Source organism: Podarcis cretensis (assembly GCF_951804945.1).
Source record: "Podarcis cretensis genome assembly, chromosome: 3".
Classification (NCBI taxonomy): Eukaryota; Metazoa; Chordata; class Lepidosauria; order Squamata; family Lacertidae; genus Podarcis; species Podarcis cretensis.
In genome coordinates, this window is record NC_137172.1 from 31,597,544 (window position 1) to 31,620,263 (window position 22,720).

Below are 22,720 nucleotides of genomic sequence, written 5' to 3' on the forward strand. Positions count from 1 at the left end.
TTCTGTAATAAACTGCTACCATAGCCATATACACCTTTGCTTCTTGTATTTTGGTCATAGTGCCAGACTCAGAACAAATTCAGACAAGTCTGCTGAAGCCTGGTAAACCAGTTCTCCAGATGATACCCTGGCAGCCCCCTCTCCATTCTTAACACCAGTACTACAATTTTCAACCTTCCCCGCAGTCTGTTCTTCTCTTTGGGGCAACAGCTTGCTGAAGGAGCCCCATGAGAAGCAGGTTCGCCACCAGGTTCTATGGAATAGCCTCCCACAGTTTGACACCTTCCCTTTCAGCATTTTGCAAGCAGGTTAAAACACATGGGTTTCACTGTTCTTTTTGTTGCTAGCTTGCTGCTCTTTTATTGCTGATTTGTGTGTGTCTGCTGTGGCTCTTGTCTCTTATCATGAGCAGCCGGGAACCTGCTAATCTTTGCCCTCTCATCACAGAGAACAAAGAAACCACAAAATGTTCTCTGTAGACTTGGTAGGTCATAAAGTCATTTTTCAGCTGCCTTTTTGTGTATTTGCATCCTAACAGCAAAGGAATTGGTCTGTCTTGTCCCAGTCATGACCTTTTTGGGTTGCCCGGAGTTCAGATCAGTAAATGTTTATACCTACTGCTTTAGAAATCCTAATGAAAATATGGAAGAAGCTATTGGTTGACTTGGATGCTTAAATTTCCTGTTCAGAAGATAGTGATTCTCCAGCGTGTCAATGTGCTTCTGAATCTATTGCACAAAAGGAAAAGTGTACAGATGTCTCTTTAAGGGACAAAATATTCTTCTTTTTAATTGTGTGCTTATCCCTTTCTGTAGCCATTCTGAAATTGCCAAGCAATCCATGAGAAAACTACTCTACTTCAGCCATACAGTATTTTAAAAATTAAATATTTTCAGACAGCAACCAGCTTCATTCAGCTGCTTAAATTTAAACTTGGCAAGTGTGTGTTCAGTAACTTTTTAATGGAGTCTACTGGTTTAGGGTGCAGTGGGTCGGGAAAGAATATTAAACATAGGAATGCAAGGAATTGGATTCTGAAGGAAAATATTCCTGTCTTGAAAATGCTGTCAAGTTTTGACTGGTTGCCGTTTGGTATTAACTTTGCAGAGTGTCTGAGTGTAACATAGAACAAATAGTTTTAAGTTACATTATTCAGGGCTTTTTCTCCCCCACCTCCTTTAGCTTTAGGCATTGAGGATTCCAAACCCAAATGGCTCTGAGAATCAGTATCCAGGGTTGCTATGGGCAGCATTCCATTGTGCCTAGCACCTTCTGTTCGATATTAGTGATGAACCAATTAAATAGCTTGGCTGGCTGTACAGTTTCAGGCACTCTTAACAGCTCAGTAGTAGAGAAGAAAGGGAAAATTAATGTTTATGGGTCCCTGTAGAGCAAGCAGAATCTTAGCAAGCTATTAACAATCACAAAGCTTTAATGTTATGCACATTCTAAAGATGTTAAATCAGTGGTAGCAGTTTCCTTTTCTAGATCAGGGTAACTAACCTTTGCCCAGTGTTGTTGGACTCAAATTCATTTGCAGTTAGCTTGGTCAGTGGTCAAGGACAATGCAGAAGTCAAGATGTGGAGGGAAACGTGAAGCCAGCCAATGTCTATACTGTACTTAAAAAGGTAAAGGACCCCTGACAGTTAAGTCCAGTCGCTAACAACTCTGGGCTTGTGGTGCTCATCTCGCTTTACTGGTCAAGGGAGCTGATGTTTGTCTGCAGACAGTTTTTCTGGGTCATGTGGCCAGCATGACTAAGTCGGTTCCTGCAAAACCAGAGCAGTGCACGGAAACGCCGTTTACCTTCCCACTGGAGCAGTACCTATTTATCTACCTGCACTTTGACGTGTTTTCGAACTGCTAGGTTGACAGGAGCTGGGACCGAGCAACGGGAGCTCACCCTGTCGTGGGGATTCAAACCATACTGTACTTAGTTCCATCCTTATTTTAGACATTGTGATATACAGTGGTACCTCGGGTTACATACGCTTCAGGTTACAGACTCCGCTAACCCAGAACTATTACCTCAGGTTAAGAACTTTGCTTCAGGATGAGAACAGAAATCGTCATCCTGCGGTGCGGCGGCAGCAGGAGGCCCCATTAGCTAAAGTGGTGCTTCAGGTTAAGAACAGTTTCAGGTTGAGAACGGACCTCCGGAACAAATTAAGTTCCATTGGTATACAGCAATGTTTAGCTGGCGACATATTGTGATGGTGAAAACCAGCTATTGCCCAGCCCTAATTGTAACTGTACAGATACTTGGTGCATCCTTAATCCAGGTTTCTCTTTATTCAGCAGATCATATAGAACACTGAGACCAGTATATTATTGACAAAATTGTGCCTTTTTCATTTTTAACTTACTTTCTTTCTTTTTCTCCCTTCTAGAAGCATTGCAGACCACCAGAACTTTGGAGCATGGCTACAAGCAATGGGAGCAATGACTTTGTCGTTCTGAGCAATGGTAACATCCCGACCAATGCAACTAGTCCTGATCTCCTTGCAACCAGTGATGGCAATGTTGCCGTCCAAAACCTCCCACCTAAGGAAACCACAAGAAGAAAAGTGAGTGCAAATGGGTGCCTTCCACTTAATGGCATGCTAAAACCATCGTTTCTGCCTGTAGATGACCAAAGAACTCCACAGGTATTATCACAGTGTTGTCGCCCTTGCCCATACCATCATCAGCCTCTAAATCACCATTGTAATCAGCAAGAATGCCTTTCACTGTCTGGCAATGCGGCGCCATCTCCATTAACTTCCTGCTGCCCAAACCTTCATACAGAATATTCAGCATCTGCTTGCCAAAAACATACACCCTTGTATCAGACTGCCTGCTGTCTTCAGTCCTCGCCTTCATTCTGCCTACATCATCAGTGGCCTGAACATTTTCAGCATCAGCCTGTGCAACAACATATAGCCAATATACGGTAAGTATATTCGAATTGTAGATTGGAAGGGATTACAAGGGTCATCTAGTCGAACCCCCTGCAATGCAGGAATCTCAACATATGGTCCCCCATCCAATTTGAAACCATACCGCACCCTGCTTAACTTTGCAAATGTGCTAGCAGTTTTATTGCTGGACCACTAGGAGGACAGTGGCTCTTTGCTATAGTGTCTGAATTGTTATTTTTATAGGCTTTCTACTTTACTTGTTTCACAATGTAGATAAGAGATTTTAAAGCAAGCCTATAGTGAGTTAAATACTTCTGACTATAGTTCTAGTGCATCAGACATGTTTCATCTAGAAATATGTGCAAACTTACCCTCCAATAGCCCATGTTGAATTAAAGATAAAGAAGGTTTGGTTATTTTAGATACCTTACATAAGTCATGGCATATCCAAAATTGTAAGTCTTAATGATTGATTGGCAGGATGTTAGGGGTAGCAGAATTTCAAATTGACCCAAGTTAGTTGGTTGGGATTGTTGATGCCCCTCTGAACAGGAATAATAAGGATCATTATTTGTTTATCTCACAACGCTTGATTGTAGTAAAACAAAGTTTACAATAAAGAATAAAACAATAAAATCATCAAATTATTTAACCCTACAGACTACATAATTGTCTGGGTGAAGTGCACTCATTTATGTATGAAGCCTTCTTTTGTGTCGGTAAGGCAAGTTTAATCATCTTGGAATAATCCAAGTGCAATCAATTTTCAGTTTTAAAATGTGCATCAATTCTGAAGTTACTAAATTTTGTAGTAATAAAATCAATGCAGCATATTCTTTCACTACAAAAATACTATTTTATTACTTACCACCCCAACATCTGCTACACGTGATCTAAAACTATTTCTATCTTAAATATTTTCACATTAAGACATGCCATTTTGTGACTTATTACAAATACTTTTTGATGTGTCTTTCATGTGGTGCCTTGTTTCCTGAACTCAATCCGTTCTCGAAGTCCGTTCAACTTCCAAAACGATTGCAAACCAAAGCGCGGCTTCTGATTGGCCCCGGAAACAATGCCGACAGCCAGAATAGACGTTCGGCTTCCAAAGAACATTCACAAACTAGAACACTTACTTCCAGGTTTGTGACATGCAGGAGCCAATTTGTTCAGGAGCCAAGCCATTCAGGAACCTAGGTATCCGAAACCTTGGTTCTTGGAAAGCACTCATCTTTACCACACATTTCCCAGGGGGTACATTATTTGGTAGAAAAACAGTGTTAGGATGCAGTTCTATACCAACCTGGGTAACTCAGTGGGACTTGCTTCTGAGTAGACACACAGTATTTCATTGTTAATCATATATATGTAATATCTTATAGTGTGGCTGAAGACAAATCAAGTTGAACATCTGACCAGGACAGTAGGCAAGCTATGTGTCCTCATAAATTTACCTTTCAGATTACTGCAAGGTGGAGGTTTTTCTCTTGACTAGCTTACAGTTAGTTGTCTCATACGATCTCTTGGTTAAAATACACAGAATATAAAATTGTAATGAGAATTGTTGTTCTTCAGCAACATCTTCCATGTCAAACCCTTTTCGGATCCCAACAGTTGAGCTAAACTAAATGCAGTTAGATCAGTGTTTACAAGGATTGTGATCTGTGGATTTTAACTTGGGCTTTTTTGATTCTTTGTACTCTTCAGTATGATGATCCTAAAGAGATTTACAAACAAAAAACAAAAAACCTAACACTTGGTATTGGTAGGAAATGGCATTTCATAACCAAAATGGACAGCACATTGATCCCCACATGAACTAGGTATATAGGGTGTTTTTGGAATGATCTCTGTAAGAAAATATACACGAAATACGTAATGTCAGAATTTTATCTCCATTGTGGACGTTACTGGAAAGTTCTTTGAGCAGAATACTTGATTCCTCTTTAGACGGTCCACCAGGACTGAGCAGCAGGCTCTGATCCATCTGCCCAATTCTTTTAGTGGTCCAGCCCAAACCAACATTACACCGTGGCATCTGGCTCTGCCACCTGCTTAGGTATTTCATAATTGGGTGCTGGCATAGGCTTTTCAAACTTTCTCTGGCACTTTGGCAAGCTCTCCTATATCTCAATTTCTGTTCTTCTTCTCTATACCCAGCCTGCTTGGCTTTCTTTTAGTATGAAGACGGAATCAAATCTACTTTTCTGGTAGCCCCCCCCCCCCCCCGGTGTAAGTTAAAGTTAAATTAAGCATCCTTGGTTTGGAAGTTGAACATTGTGTGTTGTTCTATAAATATCCTTATCTTTTATTTTTAAACCTCAAATTTATTAAATGGTGCTATTTTTCAAAAGTGGACATGAAATTGACTTTTCCCTATTGCATTAGATCTATTCCACACACAAAAATGATATTCTTACATAGAAATAATGTAAGGGTTTTTTGTTTATTTCTATTTTTAAATGTGCACATTGCCCTGCACAGAGCATACAGACCTCGGTTTTGTCCAAAAGCTGGGACGGCAATTTAAAAAAAAAGTGTGTAAAACAGCCCTAGTTGGAAGTCGTTCAGCACTGCAGTGTGCATGTTCTGACAGTGTAATATTAAATGCAGGTGTCCTTCCATTTTTGTATGACACATTAATTAAATTTAGTGTATAATGAAAGCAACTTTCATTACTGTATATCTCCACATTGTTAACTTTAATTGGGAATTGAAAAAGTAGGGGGGAACCAATATTACAAAGGAAAGATCTCTCTACAAATTTAACGAAAAATTGAGACTTGGCAAGTAACCAGTTTGGCACAGCAGGTCATAGCAGGTTTTTCAATCCTTCTAGAGCTTAGCATTTGTCAGTGACCTAACATTAAAAGAATGAAGTGTTGATTCTTCGTGTTCTAAATCAGTTTTTAAAAAGTGAAGAATTGCTTCTGCTGTTTTTCAGCTGAATTGAATTCGGCATAGTATTTACCTTTGAATTACAGAAACTCTAATGAATTTGAAATAACTGTGTACACTCAGATTGGTTTCAACATTTCAAATAAATGTACTGTAGTTGGTTTTGTTTCTAAAAGTAAAGCTGACACTATAGAGCTTGATATCAATAACTCACTAACTTTTTCACTTTCTTATATTATGGAGTAGTAGACAGCAGGGACATTGTGTCCCTGTTTGCTGCCCTGGGTGGGCACGCACGCCAGGGGATGCGGTGCGCTGGGGGCGGGCTGGGCTCACCCACTGGAGCCCAGGTGCCGGTGCCCCTCTCCAATGATGCTGTGGATCAGGGGTCAGCAACACTTTTCAGCTGCGGGCCGGTCCACCGTCCCTCAGACCATGTGGTGGGCCGGTCTATTTTTTTTAAAAAAAAAATAGGAACAAATTCCTACACCCCACAAATAACCCAGAAATGCATTTTAAATAAAAGGACACATTCTACTCATGTAAAAACACCAGGCAGGCCCCACAAATAACCCAGAGATGCATTTTAAATAAAAGCACACATTCTACTCATGTAAAAACACGCTGATTCCTGGACCGTCTGTGGGCCGGATTGAGAAGGCGATTGGGCTGCATCCAGTCCACGGGCCTTAGGTTGCCTACCCCTGCTGTGGATGATGCTGTGATCAACCGCAGTTCCAGGACAGAAGCATTGGAGAGGTGGCAGTGCCCCTCTCCGATGCTGCGATCGCCTGGAGCTCTGCCCCTGGGCAACCTGCAGCCGATTGGAGAGGGGCTCCCAGAGCTGCGGCCGATCTCAGCATCAGAGAGGGGCAGACTTCCCAACATGCGAAGCACCCACTGTTGCTTCTACAGCCCGCCGGCCAGAGCTCACATTCCCCTGGCCAGCTCGATTTATCAGGTCCTAGCAGCTTGCCAAAAGAAAAAAACTTTGTCTTTGCTTTGTTTTTTGAAAAAAGGCAACCCCTGGTGGAAGGGTGGATTTTTTTCCCCAAATGAAAAAATGAAAATACCCCCCCCCCTTCCTCTCTTTTTCTTCACCTCACTTTCAATGATTGTGTTGTTGTTGTTGTTGATTACTGCATGTTACTTATCCTTCAGGGTCCGGCAGATCAGGGCTCGGAATATACCTTATTAAAACACCACACTTTCAGAACAAACAAACACACAGAACCTGAAGGAGAGGGGGAAGAAAGTGAGGTGTTAAGATAGCCTTCAGAAGCGAGAAGCGCAGGGATTTTGTTCCCCATCCTATAGGCACTTCAGGCTTTCCAACCAGTCCCCCAGATAAGACTTTTTTAGAAGGAGAAGGGGCTGCAGTTCTTGCCCATGTGTGCAAAACACACACACACACACACACACACACACACACACACACCATATTGAGTCCTAGGTTCCTGAGGGTTCTCGCCTCGCCTACAGAACTTCCGGCACAATTGCTTGAGGCCTCCTCCAAGGATACCTTCTCCCCTTGTAATTTAGTTGTGTTTAATCAGAAGCTCAAACTTGATAAGTTCACAAAAGGGCTAAACAATTGATGTAATGGATTTGGGACCCTTTTAAATTGTATTTGTTTGTTCCTGTAATAAAACAATGGCTCTAGCAACAATTGTGGCATTCTACTTCTGCAACAGACTTCCACTTGCACACGGGAACTTTTCCTTCCTCTCCTCCCCCCATGCCCCCCAAATCTGCTCTAGATAGTTGGAGGACCCTACAGAGCAGACTTGGGGAGGGACAGGGGGAATTGGGGTAAGGGAGTCCCTTTGTATCCGCTGGCATGACATTGAAGCTGGCCATATATTTTCCCCAAAAGTCTGCTTATAATCCCTTTGGTACAATGGCCCCCAAACAGGAACAAAAGAAACTTCAGAGCTCACATCTGCACTCCCAAACAGCCTCAGCTGTTACTCGAGTCATAAAAGAATTGTACTAACTTCACACGCAGCTTGCAGTGTTGGGAATGGTCATTTGGGGGTCTTGTGAGGTGTCATCAGCATGTAATCAACAGAACTTCTATTTCTCTGTAACATTTGAAGCGGGAAAGGCTGTAGAAACCCAAACTGATTCTGAATCCTGACAAGATGGAGTATGTGAGTGGTTCTCAAGGCCATTCAATTGACCAATTGCCTTATGGTGATAGTCTGGGAGTGCTCCTGGATGCATCTCTCTTGCCAGAGGCACAGGTGACCTCAGTTGCCAGGAGTGCCTTTTACCATATTTGGCTGGTGAGACAGCTATGGCAGTTTCAGGACTCTGGTAGCCTGACCACTGCTGTAGTATGTACACCACTGCATGAGTGCTATTCAAAGAAGTGGAAAGGCTGCTTGTTTTAGAATGGAAGCATAGTGTTCTGCAAAATAGAATTTGTTTCTACACCCACTCTCATTTAACATTGTCTTGTCATCTCCTCCCCCTCTACGGACAAAGTAAAAAGGAGACTGCCCAAGAAACTAATGCCCATAAAAGCTGTGGGTTGTTTGTATGCAGTGCTGTGCAAGCAGTGTTTTTGGTTGTACAAGAGGACTTCTCCTCTCCACATGTGCCCCAAAACCACTCCAGAGAATCCTGCAACCCTCTGCAGCAGATTTTGAGGGTGCACAAGGAGTTTCAGCAGAGAGATGAGAGGGAAGTTCCATTGCACAGGTGTAATGGCAACACTGGATATAATCCTATGTTTCCCCTTGTCCGCACAAAATTGGAAAAGGTTTTCCAGTATCTGACGCCTTCAGAATGACACATTTTGTACTCCAGAAACTTATGATCTATGGGTTCTCTGGAATGTCAGTGCATCATCGACACTTGCTAGGCCTGCCTAGCTCTTTGCTCAAATAAATTAGTCACAGTCAACATTAATTTAGAAAGTTTGTTCAGGCTTTATTAATATCTTTCCACAGATCCCATTTTGCTTATTTAGTGTGCATATGAAAGCAATATGCTGTAGTTTCATTAAAGCGTTCCCCATTGCCTTAGGTTCTATGCAAATATACCACACTGTATTGAAAACCATTTCAAAGTTAATGTCTGGCAAGTTAATGTCTACATACAGTCTGTAGAGGCTAAATTTTCTTAGTTTAATAAGATAGCACATTACATAGTCAACCTAAGGCCTTGTTGTAATTACTGTCTTTTTAGAAACAAAGTTCTTTGCAGTTTCCAAAAGGGTTTTGCTTTGGCCTCTGCTCCACAATCCCGGAGTAGTTTTTGACCTTTAGAATCTGGCATTTGCAAATGGTAGCAACAAAGTGTTTGAAAACTCATTTCCCATGCCCTTCATCTCTCACCTTCTAAGAAACAGAAGAATATTCAGTACTTAACCTAGTGATCTGTTAGTCCTTTGAACTGTAGCGTGCAAATGAGATAATTAATATAACAAGAATATACCTCTGCCCCACTGTTAATTATGAAAAGTATTATTTCAGTCCATTTTAAAGCTTGTAGCAAGTTATGAACAAGCTATGCTTGATAGTGCTCAAAATGTACACTGAATGAACTGTGAGCATCTTAATTCAAGGACAAAAAGGCTGAGTTATTTTGGGATGATAGATGAATAGCTTTCAAAACACTTAAGCAGCAAGGCCCTAATTCTTTAAAAGAATCAGGATAATTAGGGGGAGACCAGACTCAACAAGGGCGTCTGCTTTTCAACATTCTTGAATGTGTGCAAGTGCTAGACTTTTTATTTTTCTTAAGTTTATTTATGGAACGTGAATGCCAAATATTTGCATAGTTTCAGATATATATTGGGAATTAGAAAGGTTACTCATGACTTCATGACATTTTGGTTGGTTCTACTTTACTGTAGATCTTGGATTTCTCTCTTTCTAATGGATTATCTTCCAAGACTTCCTCTGATCTCCCTTCTTTACATAACGTTCTTAGTATGACCGCATATAATTTTAGAAGTTTACATGTTAAGTTTTCAACTAATCACAAATCAATTGCATTTTACCAAAGGAACTTCTAACACAGTGGTGCTATGAAATTTGTTCCTATGATGCTTGAAATAATCATGTTCCACTATAAATGTGAGTAGAACATGCAAGGACCCAGCCACTGTTGTTGGCTTGTTCTAGTTTGAAAAAATACAAGGGTCTGCCTTCAGGACAAAATAGACATGGTGGCAGCAGGCCAGAGTTTGAATCCCCACTCATTTGTGAAGCTCGTGGGGCAACTTTGCGCCATTTGCAGTCTCCCAGACTAACCTACCTCAAAGGGTTACTCAAGGATAAAATGAAGGGGGGGGGGGCTTCTTGGACGAAAGGTGGGATATACATGTAATAAATAAAATGTATATGTATGTAGGAGATTTGAACATGGTGGGGGGCAGTTGAGCTGAAAGCTGAACACTTCACTCCTCTCTCGTACTACATTTCACTCCACAATTTGCCAACTATTGTTCCTCTTCTGGAACTCCAGAAGCAACCCATACCGGGAAAAAAATGGCTGGGGAGAAGTGATGTTGGGAGACAAAGGAACATTGGTGGGGAAAGGTTCAGGAACCTTTTCCATGCCTCCCAACTGCACATTAAATCACAGACCCTACTTTATAGGGATTTGACATGATCCAAATGTTCCACTGTAGGGAAATAACTAGGTTTCCTTGCTGGAGGTCAATAATAACACAGTAGTAAATCAAAAACATTCATTTTGCACGTGCAAGGTGGCAACTCCAATGCAGAAGTCGCTGCAAAGGATTCAAACGCAATGCAAGCATAGGTAACAGCAACGTAAAATCACCAAACCCACCCCCCTCTTTACTGTTAGTTCAGCACAGTCTCAAAGCATCATTTCAGCAACACTGACTAATTAAAGCATTATTTCAGCCATGCTGACTTAATTAGATATGCTGTTAGTCCCCTTTGTTACTACCCTGTTTTACACCACCAGCTATGCATAAGTGCTCAATCATCCATTCTCTTTGAAGCTTCTGTAGCATGATTTGTTGCATTCTCCCATCTCCTGATGGCTCCAATATGCGTTCTTATCTGTAACGCAGCTCATTCACTCCCTTTCTATCATGTCCAACATGGCCTTGTTTTCTTTCCACCCTCCCGTGCCCCAGCTGAACCGTACAAAGAAGTTGCCTTGTCCCAGGCTCCCACTAGGTGCTGGGGCAAAACTACCTCAGCTCCCACAGTGAGAGCTGTGGCAATTTCCCCTGGCGCCTTGCAAGCTGGGGCCAGTGCAGCTTTTTTTCCAACATCGCGGTATATCACCAGGCCGCGATGTTTGGCTGGTAATATATCACAATGTTGAAAAGCTGGTATCGCCCAGCCCTATTGACTTGGGGGTTTCTCTAGCATGTCCCTGGAGTAGTTAAAAAATCCTTTGGGGGCATTTTCTTAGTTCTTTTCTGTGGATGAAAAGAAACAACTCTACTAAAAGCACACCTTGTGCATATGTGCAGCCTTATCTGACATTCTGAGTCACGGAATAATTTCTCAGGGAAGCAACATTTTGATTTGTTATACATTTGAGTGCTGCAACCTTCCAACAGCTTGACCTCACTCCCAAAGGGACACTCCTCCATTGTCTCCCTAGACAGATGGATGCCAACAGCATTTGAGGACTGTAAGGTGGACAAATCTGTATATTGTACCAAGCAAGTACAAACTTTACAGCAGCATCACAGCTCGAAATGTTAGTTTTTGCTCCTCAAACATGCATTTGGCTTAGTCATGCTGGCTCCATGACCCAGAAGCTGTACGCCTGCTCCCTCAGCCAGTAAAGCAAGATGAGCGCCACAACCCCAGAGTCATCCACGACTGGATCTAATGGTCAGGGGTCCCTTTACCTTTACCTTGAGTTTGCTTTACATAAAAATCATAATGGAGGTTCGGAGGCAGGCTAGCACCGTTTCCCCTGACATCTGTGTACAAGAACTTGTCATATCTATCCGTCCCATGAGCCTCCACCTCTATTTTCAAGTGATTCCGTCTAGACACAGATTTATCATCTGAGAAGCAGGCCCAAATTTTGGGTGTAAGTACATATGGAGAAGTGTTCTTAGTATCTACCCCCAAAACATGGTACTCCTTTCCCACAAGAGTATATGACATGATAATGCCAATCTACTCTAGTTCTCTTTGTCCCAAGCCTTTTGGAATGGCACAGAAATGTAAATAAACACTACTGTGTTTTGTATCTGGTAGTTAAATTCTCTAAATCTTTTAACTTTTGCTTTAAAAGATTAAAAACAATTCTGTACAGGAATCTCCCTTCCATTTCACGGCTCAGTACTATAAGCATTTTAATGCTGCTAATGCTATTAAATTTTATCCCACTTCTGTTCAGTTACTCTCTGTATTTTTATTTTATTTTATTTTGGTTCTTTCCCCACACATAAAATCAAATGCTGAACTAACTAACTGGCATTTTATTTGGACGTAGCCTCAAACCTTTCTTTCACTTTTCTCTTAATGAAGACACCAGATTAAAGGAAATGGGGGGGGGGGGGTTTCCCTAAGCAAAGAAAGTAAGTGTCTAAACTAGCTAAAGAAATTTAATAACTAGGTGTGTCAGGAGTGAGTCAACCCCCATTACTGGATATATAAGCAAGATACTTTTTTTATACAGCTTGTGGCTAAGCATTGAACATGCTCTGTGAAAACTACTAGTAGAATCTAGATCTCCTTAATGTTGATGCTGGGCTCCCAGTTTCTATGAAAACTGAGAGAGAAATAGCAGTAGAAAAAGAGGGAGGAATGTATAATTATATGGGCAAATACAGCACAACCCAAATTTTCCAAATGACCTAGCTGACATCTAAGTCATTCAGATATGTTTGGAGAGCAGGAATACTACTTTACGATGGTTTTGTTGACTTAGGCCCAAAGAGTAAAACGTCCAAAATTAGGATTGCAAACTGTTTTGAAGATGTGTGTTTTTGTAGGGGAGTTGCTTTGTACAAGGTACAGATTTAGCTAACACCCTTCAGGCTGTTTCTAAATTCCATCTGTTAAATAGCAATGTTCCAAAGCCGAACTACTTGATTCATTTTTAAAATCCAAGACAAGGCAAAGCAGCAAACTATAAAATGGCTTATGTCAGGGGTTGCAAGCCTGGTGCCATAGACAGCTGCAAAGGCTTTTCCTGGTGCCCCTGGGCAGATGCCGCAGACTCTTAAGCTTTAATTTTTCTTTTTGAAAATTTTTCTAGCCCTTGGAAAAAGAAAGCTGTGGGGCAGAAAGTGCAGGTATCATTTAACCGATTTCTGTGAAATGAGAGTGAGTAGTGTGGCCACCTTGTATATTTTTCCTGGCACTTAGGAATGTGGCCTGTTGCTATTAGATAGCAATGATAACAGTGAGTGAGTGTGATTGTGATCCACAATTGGGACCAGTAGGGCATAGCTGACTTCCTATGGTTTCACATAAGGCTGCCAGGGGTGGCTGCCTCTCTAATTTTGTGTTGTACCACACATATAACACTCTCTCTCTCTCTCTCTCTCTCTCTCTCTCTCTCTCTCTCTCTCTCACACACACACACACACACACACACACACCACAACAGCTGTTACATGACTGGTGCCCCAAGCACTCTCTCAAAATTTGAAATGATCCAAAAAGGTTGGCGACCCCTGCCTTGGATCCAGGCGACCTTGCAAATCACCACATCCAACACGACCCTTTCCATTCCCTAAGCTCTTACAGAGAGGCCCCTTCTCTATGTTCCAACTATGGAACTTCGACTGGTGGGGATGGAAGAAAGACCTTCTTTGTGGCTGCATCTAAAATATGTGAACTCTGCTCCATAAGGCTTGGTTGGTCTCCTCTGTGGTGGTTTACTCTATGGTCAAAATCTTTCTGTTTAAGCAGGCTTTAAAAAAATTATCTGATGCTTTTGGTTTGTCTGCTGTGTACCTATCTGCTTTGTTATATTGTCTCAGTTTTTATATTGTGTTTTTAATTGTTAGGTGCATGAGCACTAGAAAAATGTGGAATAAAAATATGTGTATAAATACATCAAACCCCCACCCCTCGCTGATCCATAATGCATGAGTAGCCTTTTGAAAGCCTTAGATGCTATGACAAACATTTGTAATATTTGGCATGTTTTCACAAATATCTTGAGGATTTCTGTGTAAGTGCATGTGTTATCTTTTGGAAGGTCTCTGCATCATAAGAAACTTTTAAGGGATACTAGGAAACACGCAGCTTTTCAAAACTGTAGTTTGGATACAGTAAAGAGAGAATTAGTATTTTTAATGAGCAACTATAATCATGCATATAACTAACAATATTCACCCTTCATGTCTCTCCTCTTGTGCAGTTTTGGAGGAGTCTGTTGTCTCGTGTGATTTTTGCTGAATCGTTTCAGTTTCCTCTCAAATATATTAGTGACCTTGACCTTGTGATGCTGCTTGAAATAGGAGGTGTAATGAAAGCATACAAATAAAGTCTTTTATGGAAGCAACTATGTGCCAAAAATGCTGCTGAAAGCCACTTGGTCATCATTTAGGCCAACTATTATTCAATTTCATTTCGGTTATGGAAGGGATGTGGAGAAGGCAGCACAAAAGAATTTCATCTTATGAAGTATTTAGTAGTAAAATGCCTGCTCCAAATTAGATGTTGGCCTGTTCTCAAATTGTGACTCACAGTGATATTAAACTTTTATTGTCTTTGAATATTTCAGAACCTTTTATTTAGCTAACCCAGCAAACTGTATCTTTTCATGAGAGGCCTGAAAGTGGGGTTGGGGGAGAACATTATATGCAGAAATGTGTGCACCAAAAAGTGTTGTTGCCATGTCTGTTAGGGTAAAGTAGACTTGGGCAGGGTTGATTTGGAGGAGAGAAGAGCCAAGGGGGCCCTTTCTTTCTACTCTGGCCCGCAGACTTCCAGATGTGTGCATTTACTCTCACAAATGTGCACCTGTAATTGCTAGAGGGAAAAGCAGTTGAGGAGGTGGAAAAGTTGCAAGTAAAAAGACGAACACCTTCCTCTTCTGCCAAGCATTTGATGTATAAGTCCTGTGCTGGGATAGATGTGAGGGATATTGGCAGTTCTAATTACTTTTACCTGGCCTTACCTTATTTTAAATAGTTGTTACCTATCTTGAAATACCATATATATATATATTATAAATAAAAATAAAATCACCTTCTTCTTTGGCGAGCACTTGTAGCCGAGTAAGATTGTCTTCCATAAACACGGTTTTAACAATGAGCCCGTAAGTGACTGTGGAGGCCAATTCTGGACATTCAGAGCATTATGCATCCATGCCAAAGTAATGCACTTTGCATCTTTGTGTAGGAAAAGGTAATGTTTGAAATGGTCCTGCTGGTTCCAAAACTGAAGACAGAGAATGTCAGAAAAAATAATTGCAATGGGCGATTCTCAAGGAAAAATAAAGATGCACAATCCTTTGAAATGCAGTATCTCATTTTTGCCTTCTTCTTTTTAAATGAAAGGTAGTGACAGCTGGAAAAACGGCGATCTGTAAATCATTTCTAGTAAATTCCATTTGTCCCAAAATCCAAAGCTTAAGCACCATTTTGGATCCCAGCAAGCCCTCATCCATTTATTTTCAGTTCCTTTGATTTTCATGCCAGAGACGAATAGCCCTAGTGTTCAAAGGCTGCCAGTACTTTGTAACAGTCTATTTGGATGATAAAGTAATGCATAGATCTCAAACATTTAGCTTCAGTGCTAGGGAGGAGGTGCAGAAAGGGGATCTGGTTTAACCATCAGTCTCTTAAGAGAGTAAAGAATGCAGACCCATTACCCAAATATGATACAGGGAAGGAAACATTAGTACTGTAAAATCTTAGGTAAGGCTAAAGGCAATGCAAGCTGTTCTAAGATACAAATCCCAGCATATGGGGACAGCATTTTCACTAGCACAACCAATGTACCAGTTTCTAGATTAAGCTACTGTAGTCACGTTTCACTATATATTTGACTGCTCTGGTGGTTTTCTGTTAGCATAGTGGCAGGCAAATTGTAAGAAATAACATGAAAATCAGGGACTTTGCAATGATATTGAAAGACAGAGTGGCAGGATCAAATTGACAATGAAAGGCACTTGGTGGTGGCGTGACAACTTTGATACACATTTGTCTTGAGTTTTTCAATTGTTTTTATTGGGTGAAAATGAGAGTACTGTTCAGTATGCATAGACCTTTTCCCTGTAACTTTCCTGCAGTTGACGATCTATATTGCCCATTTGGTGCAAGTCAGGCTCTCTCTGCTCTAAAAGTTACAGTCATAATGAGAGCTACTTTTCTTTAATTACAGCAAGATTTCCCTCTTCCATGCTATGGCACTGTGGTCTAAACCACTGAGCCTCTTTGGCTTGCCGATCAGAAGGTTGGCAGTTCGAATCTGCACAATGGGGTGAGCTCCTGTTGCTGTGTCCCAACTCCTGCCTAACTAGCAGTTCTAAAGCACACCAGTGCAAGTAGATAAATAGGTATCGCTGTGGTAGGAAGGTAAACAGTGTTTCCGTGCGCTCTGATTTCCGTCACGGTGTTACGTTGTGCCAGAAGCGGTTTATTCATGCTGGCCACATGACCTGGAAAGCTGTCTGTGGACAAACACTGGCTCCCTCAGCCTGAAAGAGAGATGAGCACTGTATCCCCATAGTCGCCTTAGAATGGACGTAGCCATCCAGGGGTCCTTTACGTTTACCTACCTATATCCAAAGACCTGCAAATACTGGGATTTTTCACATTCTGCTCAAGCAGGGATGAAGTACCTCCCCCCTCCTTGCATATTATTGGGCTACAACTCCCATTTTCCCTCTCCATTGGCCATGCTGTCTGGGTCTTATGGGGAGTTGGAGCTCATTAACATCTTGAAGGCTATGTGTTCACCTTCCATGAACTAAAAGATTTGTCTTGATATGCTGCCTCTTAGCTAGAAACTTATTTTGAACCAGTTAATCATATTGATGAACACTGGTGCAATGTGAATCACAGTGTTGTGCTTAGGGAAATGTAAAATAACTTGCAACTATTACAGAATGCCACTGTTAACGATGGAATATAATAGCGTTGGCACTCCCCAAACCACCTCTTTCCAACACGAGACCGTAATTAGGCTGCAAATACCCCCCTTCCCATCTAAATACTAAGCTTCAATTATAACAATTTATTTTGGATTTCCATTACTTTCACCGACTTCAATATACTGGAGCAAAAGACAAAGTTAGAAATCATTTGAAGCCAACATGACTGACAGGAAAGCTTCTGTTAATATGCACCCCAATCACCCATTATTAAGCAAACTACAGCATCCTGTACCAATTTTGTGCTCTATGTATACTTGAACCTAAGCAATAGAACCTTGAAGAAATACAGGCCTATTTATGAGTGACAAGACACATCGTGAGAAGAAAAGTCATGTTCATCTTTTAGCAGAGCCGAGGGGCGAAATAAAACTAGATGCTTTTTCTCAGAACTACTAGCCAAGCATATGAAGCTTTAACTGTGGCACTGTATACATTTAGAGATATTTGTTCTGCATTTGTCAGAATGCCAGCATCCTGAAATCATCTGTATTGAACTGTAAGTTCAGGGATCGGCTTAATATGCACTCATGACTTAAATTATATATATAGTAGTGGAGGCATATAAAATAACACTTGAACCCATGAATGTGTATTCTCAAAAGTTGGAAGGTAAGGGTTTGTAGGGAAGAAAGCCTCATTAAACATTATCATGTTTATAGTATCCCAGGTAAGTGTTTATAGTCGCTTTCATGTCCCCTTTATTTACAATATATATATATATATATATATATATTTAAATAATTTTTATTCGTTTTTCAGACAGATAATAAAAACAATATAGAACAATATAGCTTCAAAGTCATCATTTCATACCCTTCTTTCTTTTGACTTCCCCATACCTCCCCATCCCTGCATCCTTGTTTAATGGTTCTTTAGCAACCCTTAGGTCCATTGTCTTAATTCCCTTTCATAAAGTTTCCTTTAGTTTTTTTAATTACTGCTGCAATTCTTTACCTCTTACCCCCTGACATCTTAACATTCCTCAATTTTACAATTGTTTTTAAGATATATTTTAAATTTCTTCCAGTCCTCTTCCACTGTCTCTTTCCCCTGGTCACGGATTCTGCCCGTCATCTCGGCCAGTCCCATAAAGTCGATCCCTTTATTTACAATATACGTATACTGCTTTTCAACCATAATTGTTCTCAGAGTGGTGGCGGATTATTACTATTTTTTTAAAAAGTAATGCAACAGTAAAAAGTAGTGCAGCAATTAAAGCAATGTTTATCAAACAGTTTGCAACGAAGACCTTTATCTTACTTTTTTTCTTGCGTATTAGATTTATACCCCACCTTGAGGAGCTTCTCTGAGCAGCTTTCAATAAGTTAACATTGCAACAATACAATTTTAAAACAAAAGCATGATAAAAACACCATGATACGAAAGAGCAGTATAAAGGCAGTCGGGATTAAAAGCAAACACCAAGCAGCATAAAAGCAATGTAACAGGATTTTAAAAGCCTGGGAAACTAAAAGGATCTTGTGTGGTACCAAAATGGCAGCAACCTTTTTTTTACGCCGGCTGTCCCGGGCAAGTCAGTTCAGTATCTGCAAATGGAAATAATGAACAGTAAATACCGATTGTTCCTGTTTTCATAAATGTCCTGTAGGGTTATTTATAAAGGATGAATACAATATGGTATCCTTTTCAGATCTGTGACATGGTGCCTTTCTATGTTGGCATGCCCTGCTTTCCTTTTCCAAGAGTTTATCGGTCAGTTTGCTTACATCTGCTACAGGGCAGACAGTTAGGTTTGTCTGAATACAAGTGTTTAAATATGAAGCCTCTCCCTCCCCCCCCCAACCCCCCCCCCCCCGAATTCATTTTCACCAACATCTAAGTTGATCAGGAAATGGCTGCTCTGGAAATAATACAATTTCCCCTTTTACTTCATCTTGAAAATGATGGCAGTAGTTTTGCCAAGGCAGTCTTCTCTCTCATCATTCTGAATGTTGAGTTGGTTTACTAACTTAGCCTTGAACTCTCTCCATAGTATACGATTTAGAGAGTTAGTTTATTAAGCAGAGCCCAGAGACCCGAATTCTGTTCTTGAGCAAAACAAATTAATTTCTTCAGAGACCATAAGCTATCAGTGAGTATCTATGCCAGTATTTATTTCTTATGTCATACTTGGAGGAGACTCTCTGAAATGAATGGACTTAAGTCTGCTGATTTCAATGGGCCTATGCTGAGTATGACTTTATTTGAGATAGCGTTTAAAAATAATTCACACAACATCTTTCTGGGGGAAAAGGACATGAATCCAAATAATTGCAGTGCAGCATTTTGTTTTCAAAAAGCAGGAACCACCCATACCTTTCCCCAGCAATACTTCAAAGCAGGCCACTCTTTAAAAAAAAAAAAGTTTAAGGAGTTTGAAAAGCTTTTGGTGACATGGCATGCTGAAAGTGTTTAACACACACACACACACACACACACACAGAGAGAGAGAGAGAGAGAGAGAGAGAGAGATGATCTGTGCAGGCCAATGAATATGCCCAAAATTGTTCTGGAGAGATCCCAGCTTGCATCTATGTTTCCTTTTCTACCAACTCAGTGGCTTTAAGCATATTTGAGCTCCACAAAAGCGATGATTAAGTCCTTCAAGTCTGAAATGTTAAAGGTCACACCTGCTATCAAACTGTTTTGTTTCCAAAAGTATGCATTAAAAAAGCTGTGCACCAAAATGAAGCCCTGCACTGTAACCAATACGTTGCAGCTGTTTTATGACGACTTTATTATGTTGGTTAGGAACATTATCCATCTTTGACTTCAACAGTCTTTTCTGTTATGCTTAAACATAGAAAGGCATAGCAAAATAGAATTTTCCCGCTGCGTTAATGGATGATATGCACAGTTTTAAAAGGTCTTTTTTATGCTCCAGTTTGGTTTGTCAAGAACACCTTCCCCAAACTGCTTTGTGGAGAAGGGCAAACACTCCCCACAAGAGAATTGTGAATTAATGTAATTTATCCATGCATTATCCAAATGTTATCAAAAAGTGCATTCCAGGCAGGGCTTGGTACAACATAGCAGTATAATGAATTCTATAGAATGCCTAATTAAAGCAGTGATAAAGCACAACTAGGTCCCCGCATGCTTTGCCCTAGATCCAAGTGTAGGCATTTTCTGTTACATATTGGAGAAATGTGTATATTAAGGACTGAAGAAGATGGAGTGCATAAGACTGAGGCTCATGTGTTTAAGAACACACTGCTGTTGGTTGCATTGTCAAAAGTGGGCCACTATGTCAATTGTGATGGTCTTTGAATTCACAGTTGCTTTTTATGGTTTCATCAATAGCATTATCATATAGCAATTTTGAAAACTCTCTTTTTTCAAAACTAGAAACATTATACCTTTCTACGAATGAACTTTTCTTGAAAAAAACTATCCACCAACTCAGTAGCTTAGGAGCAAACAGAAGCACCTTTTAGAATTGACCTTCAATGTGAAGTAACTTTTCTTTTCTTTTTTACCTGAAGCTTAGCTTAAGTTATTTCTGAACATCTGTTTGTTATGTTTGCCATGTCCATATATCTGGCATTTTTCAGAGGATTTTCAGCTTTCCCAGGAGGCCCTTTTTTAGTCATCTGATTAGAGTTTGGAAACCAAAACTTGAATTGCTTTTTCTAAATCAGAGCATGACCTCTTGTTTGTTTGTTTGAAGGGAGCAAACAGCTCAGAACTCTTGGCCACGTTCTCTTACTAAAATAATATTAGCATATTTGTACTTAGGGATCCAAGTAAAGATAATGTGTATTGCATTTTGGTGTGCACATGAAATATTTTCATATTTAATGCATAGCAGTTTAAAAGCAAACTGCTTTTAAACGATCTAAGAATAGAGGTTTGTAATTTCCTATTTGTTTCTTTCCTGTTAGCCAAGAAAATCACTGTTGTATAGAGTGTCTTAGGTATGAGCTTGACTTTGGAAATCGACTTGGGAAACGTTTCCAGAATACATTCTGTAGAAAGGGAAGGAAGTGCTGTGGATCATCGCCCCCCACCCCCCATTTTCTATTTAACTTGTAAAATTTGCCTTGGTTTTGCAAGCTCTTAATGACAAAGTACATCTGATATATCTGCATCAAAATACTAGCACAGTGTAGATCCTTGAGAAGCAAACGTACTAGTTTAATCCCTTCACTGCCTCTTGCTGATCGCTATAAACATGTTGAGGGGAGGGAAATTATTGGGCATTGGTATATCTGTTATCTATCTAAGATTATTTTTTCTTTTGATTTTCAGGCCAGCCAGAACATTAACGTGGCCAAAAAGGTAAGATGTGAATTATTTCCATGCTTTATATTCTCTTCTGTGGTTTTTATTCATGGAAACATCTTTTGTGTACTAGTCCAGTCCACCTCAGGACTCAAGTGATGAGGAAGCCAAATAAGTATAAATACTGTGATCTGGTGTGGCAAGAATCCTGGGGGCTGAGGGGCACTTCGGACGATACCTTCATAGACTTGACCACATCACCACCTGATGTGACTAATTTATATATAAATTTGGTGTGCAGGGTGACGAATGATCATAAGAATACAAAATTAATCGAAAACAAGAGACAGAGGCGGGAAAGTAACACCTTCATTGTTTTAAGCTGAAGACTAAATTTCTATCAAACAATCTCTCAACCCACAATGCTCATCTAAACAAAGTTTGGAGTGATCATTCTGTGATATTATGGCAGTGGACAAAGCTATATTGTAACTCTTGAATAAATGTGGTTTTTTTTTATTTAAAAAAATCTAAACAAAGTTTGTATCAAACAGTGTAGGTAGGGATGGACCGCCGACAAGAGTGACTAGAGCGTTTTATTGTCGTTACCTTTCCCACTGTTAATTTTCCCTGTCTTGGTTATATAATACACAAATCTGCTCGTCTCACACACATGCTAGAGAAAGGTTGACGTCACCACCTTTTATCAGTTTTTGTTTAAATGTTTTTGTTTATTTTTTGTAGTAAACATTATCAGAAGCAGCCTGAAGAATAGATTCAGCTCATTTGTAAAGGGGGGGGGGGTATTGTCCCTGTTTCTAATCCTTCCTAGTTTCTTTCCTTTTTTCTGGTGAAATTGATTGTGCATCTTTGTAGTCATTCACTAATGAAGACCGTTCAAAACATTCGCTTTTTGTTCCCAGTTTGTTAATAAGAAAAACAAAAACAAGAAGCCATAAGAGTTGTTAGCAGACACAAAACAACACATGCTTATGTCCTTAGGCAGCAAACTTTTGCTGAGAGTAGCTGTTGGCATCTCTTCCCCTTTTGCTGAATTCACATTTCCTTAGTTGAGGAGGATCACTGCCTGCAAAGACAGTTAAAGCATTCTGCCTTACAGCTTATGTTAAAGAGAAATCTGTTAAGTGAAAAGAGAAACTTGCCAGAGTAGGCATTCCTAAACATTGCCCAAGATGCCCAAAACAGTCATACCGATGTCCAACAATACACTGTTGGCATATTTTTTGTGTTAAATAAAATAAAGGTTCGTCTGAGTTGCCTACTTTTGTGAGCAGTGCAATACAGCAGCTAATTCTTCTAAGATTGCCCCCTTTCAAGTTGGAATGTTCCAGTTTACAAAAGAGCAGTTGAAATCTCACATCAACTCAATATTGTCAGAACATATTGTTGGAATTAACTCCCAGCATGGACCCACACCAGTCCCAATAAATGCAAGATTCCTTAGACAGAACCAATATCTGATCGGTATTCTAATAATCTTTATGGAAGAACTCGCTGCAACGTCTCTGGGTAACTGCCCTAAAATTCTTATAGTTGGAAAATCCTTTCTGATATCCAGCTTAAATTTGCTTTGCTGCAATTTGAATCCACGTTT

General features: G+C 40.3%; 1 protein-coding gene across 4 annotated transcripts in view; it reads left to right on the plus strand.

Annotated features, from left to right (window-relative positions):
* DISP1 (dispatched RND transporter family member 1) overlaps window positions 1–22,720 on the plus strand; it is an 84,562-nt gene that overhangs the window by 44,254 nt on the left and 17,588 nt on the right. For 2 of the 4 annotated variants that reach the window (XM_079969164.1, XM_079969165.1), the window contains exons 2-3: window positions 2,392–2,568; window positions 21,133–21,162. In XM_079969164.1, coding sequence (XP_079825290.1) covers window positions 2,465–2,568; window positions 21,133–21,162 — 134 coding nt within the window. In that variant the 5' untranslated portion in view covers window positions 2,392–2,464. Of the gene's footprint in view, window positions 1–1,334; window positions 1,630–2,391; window positions 2,934–21,132; window positions 21,163–22,720 lie in introns of those variants that run through there. The other 2 variants (XM_079969166.1, XM_079969163.1) reach the window with 2 other exon arrangements.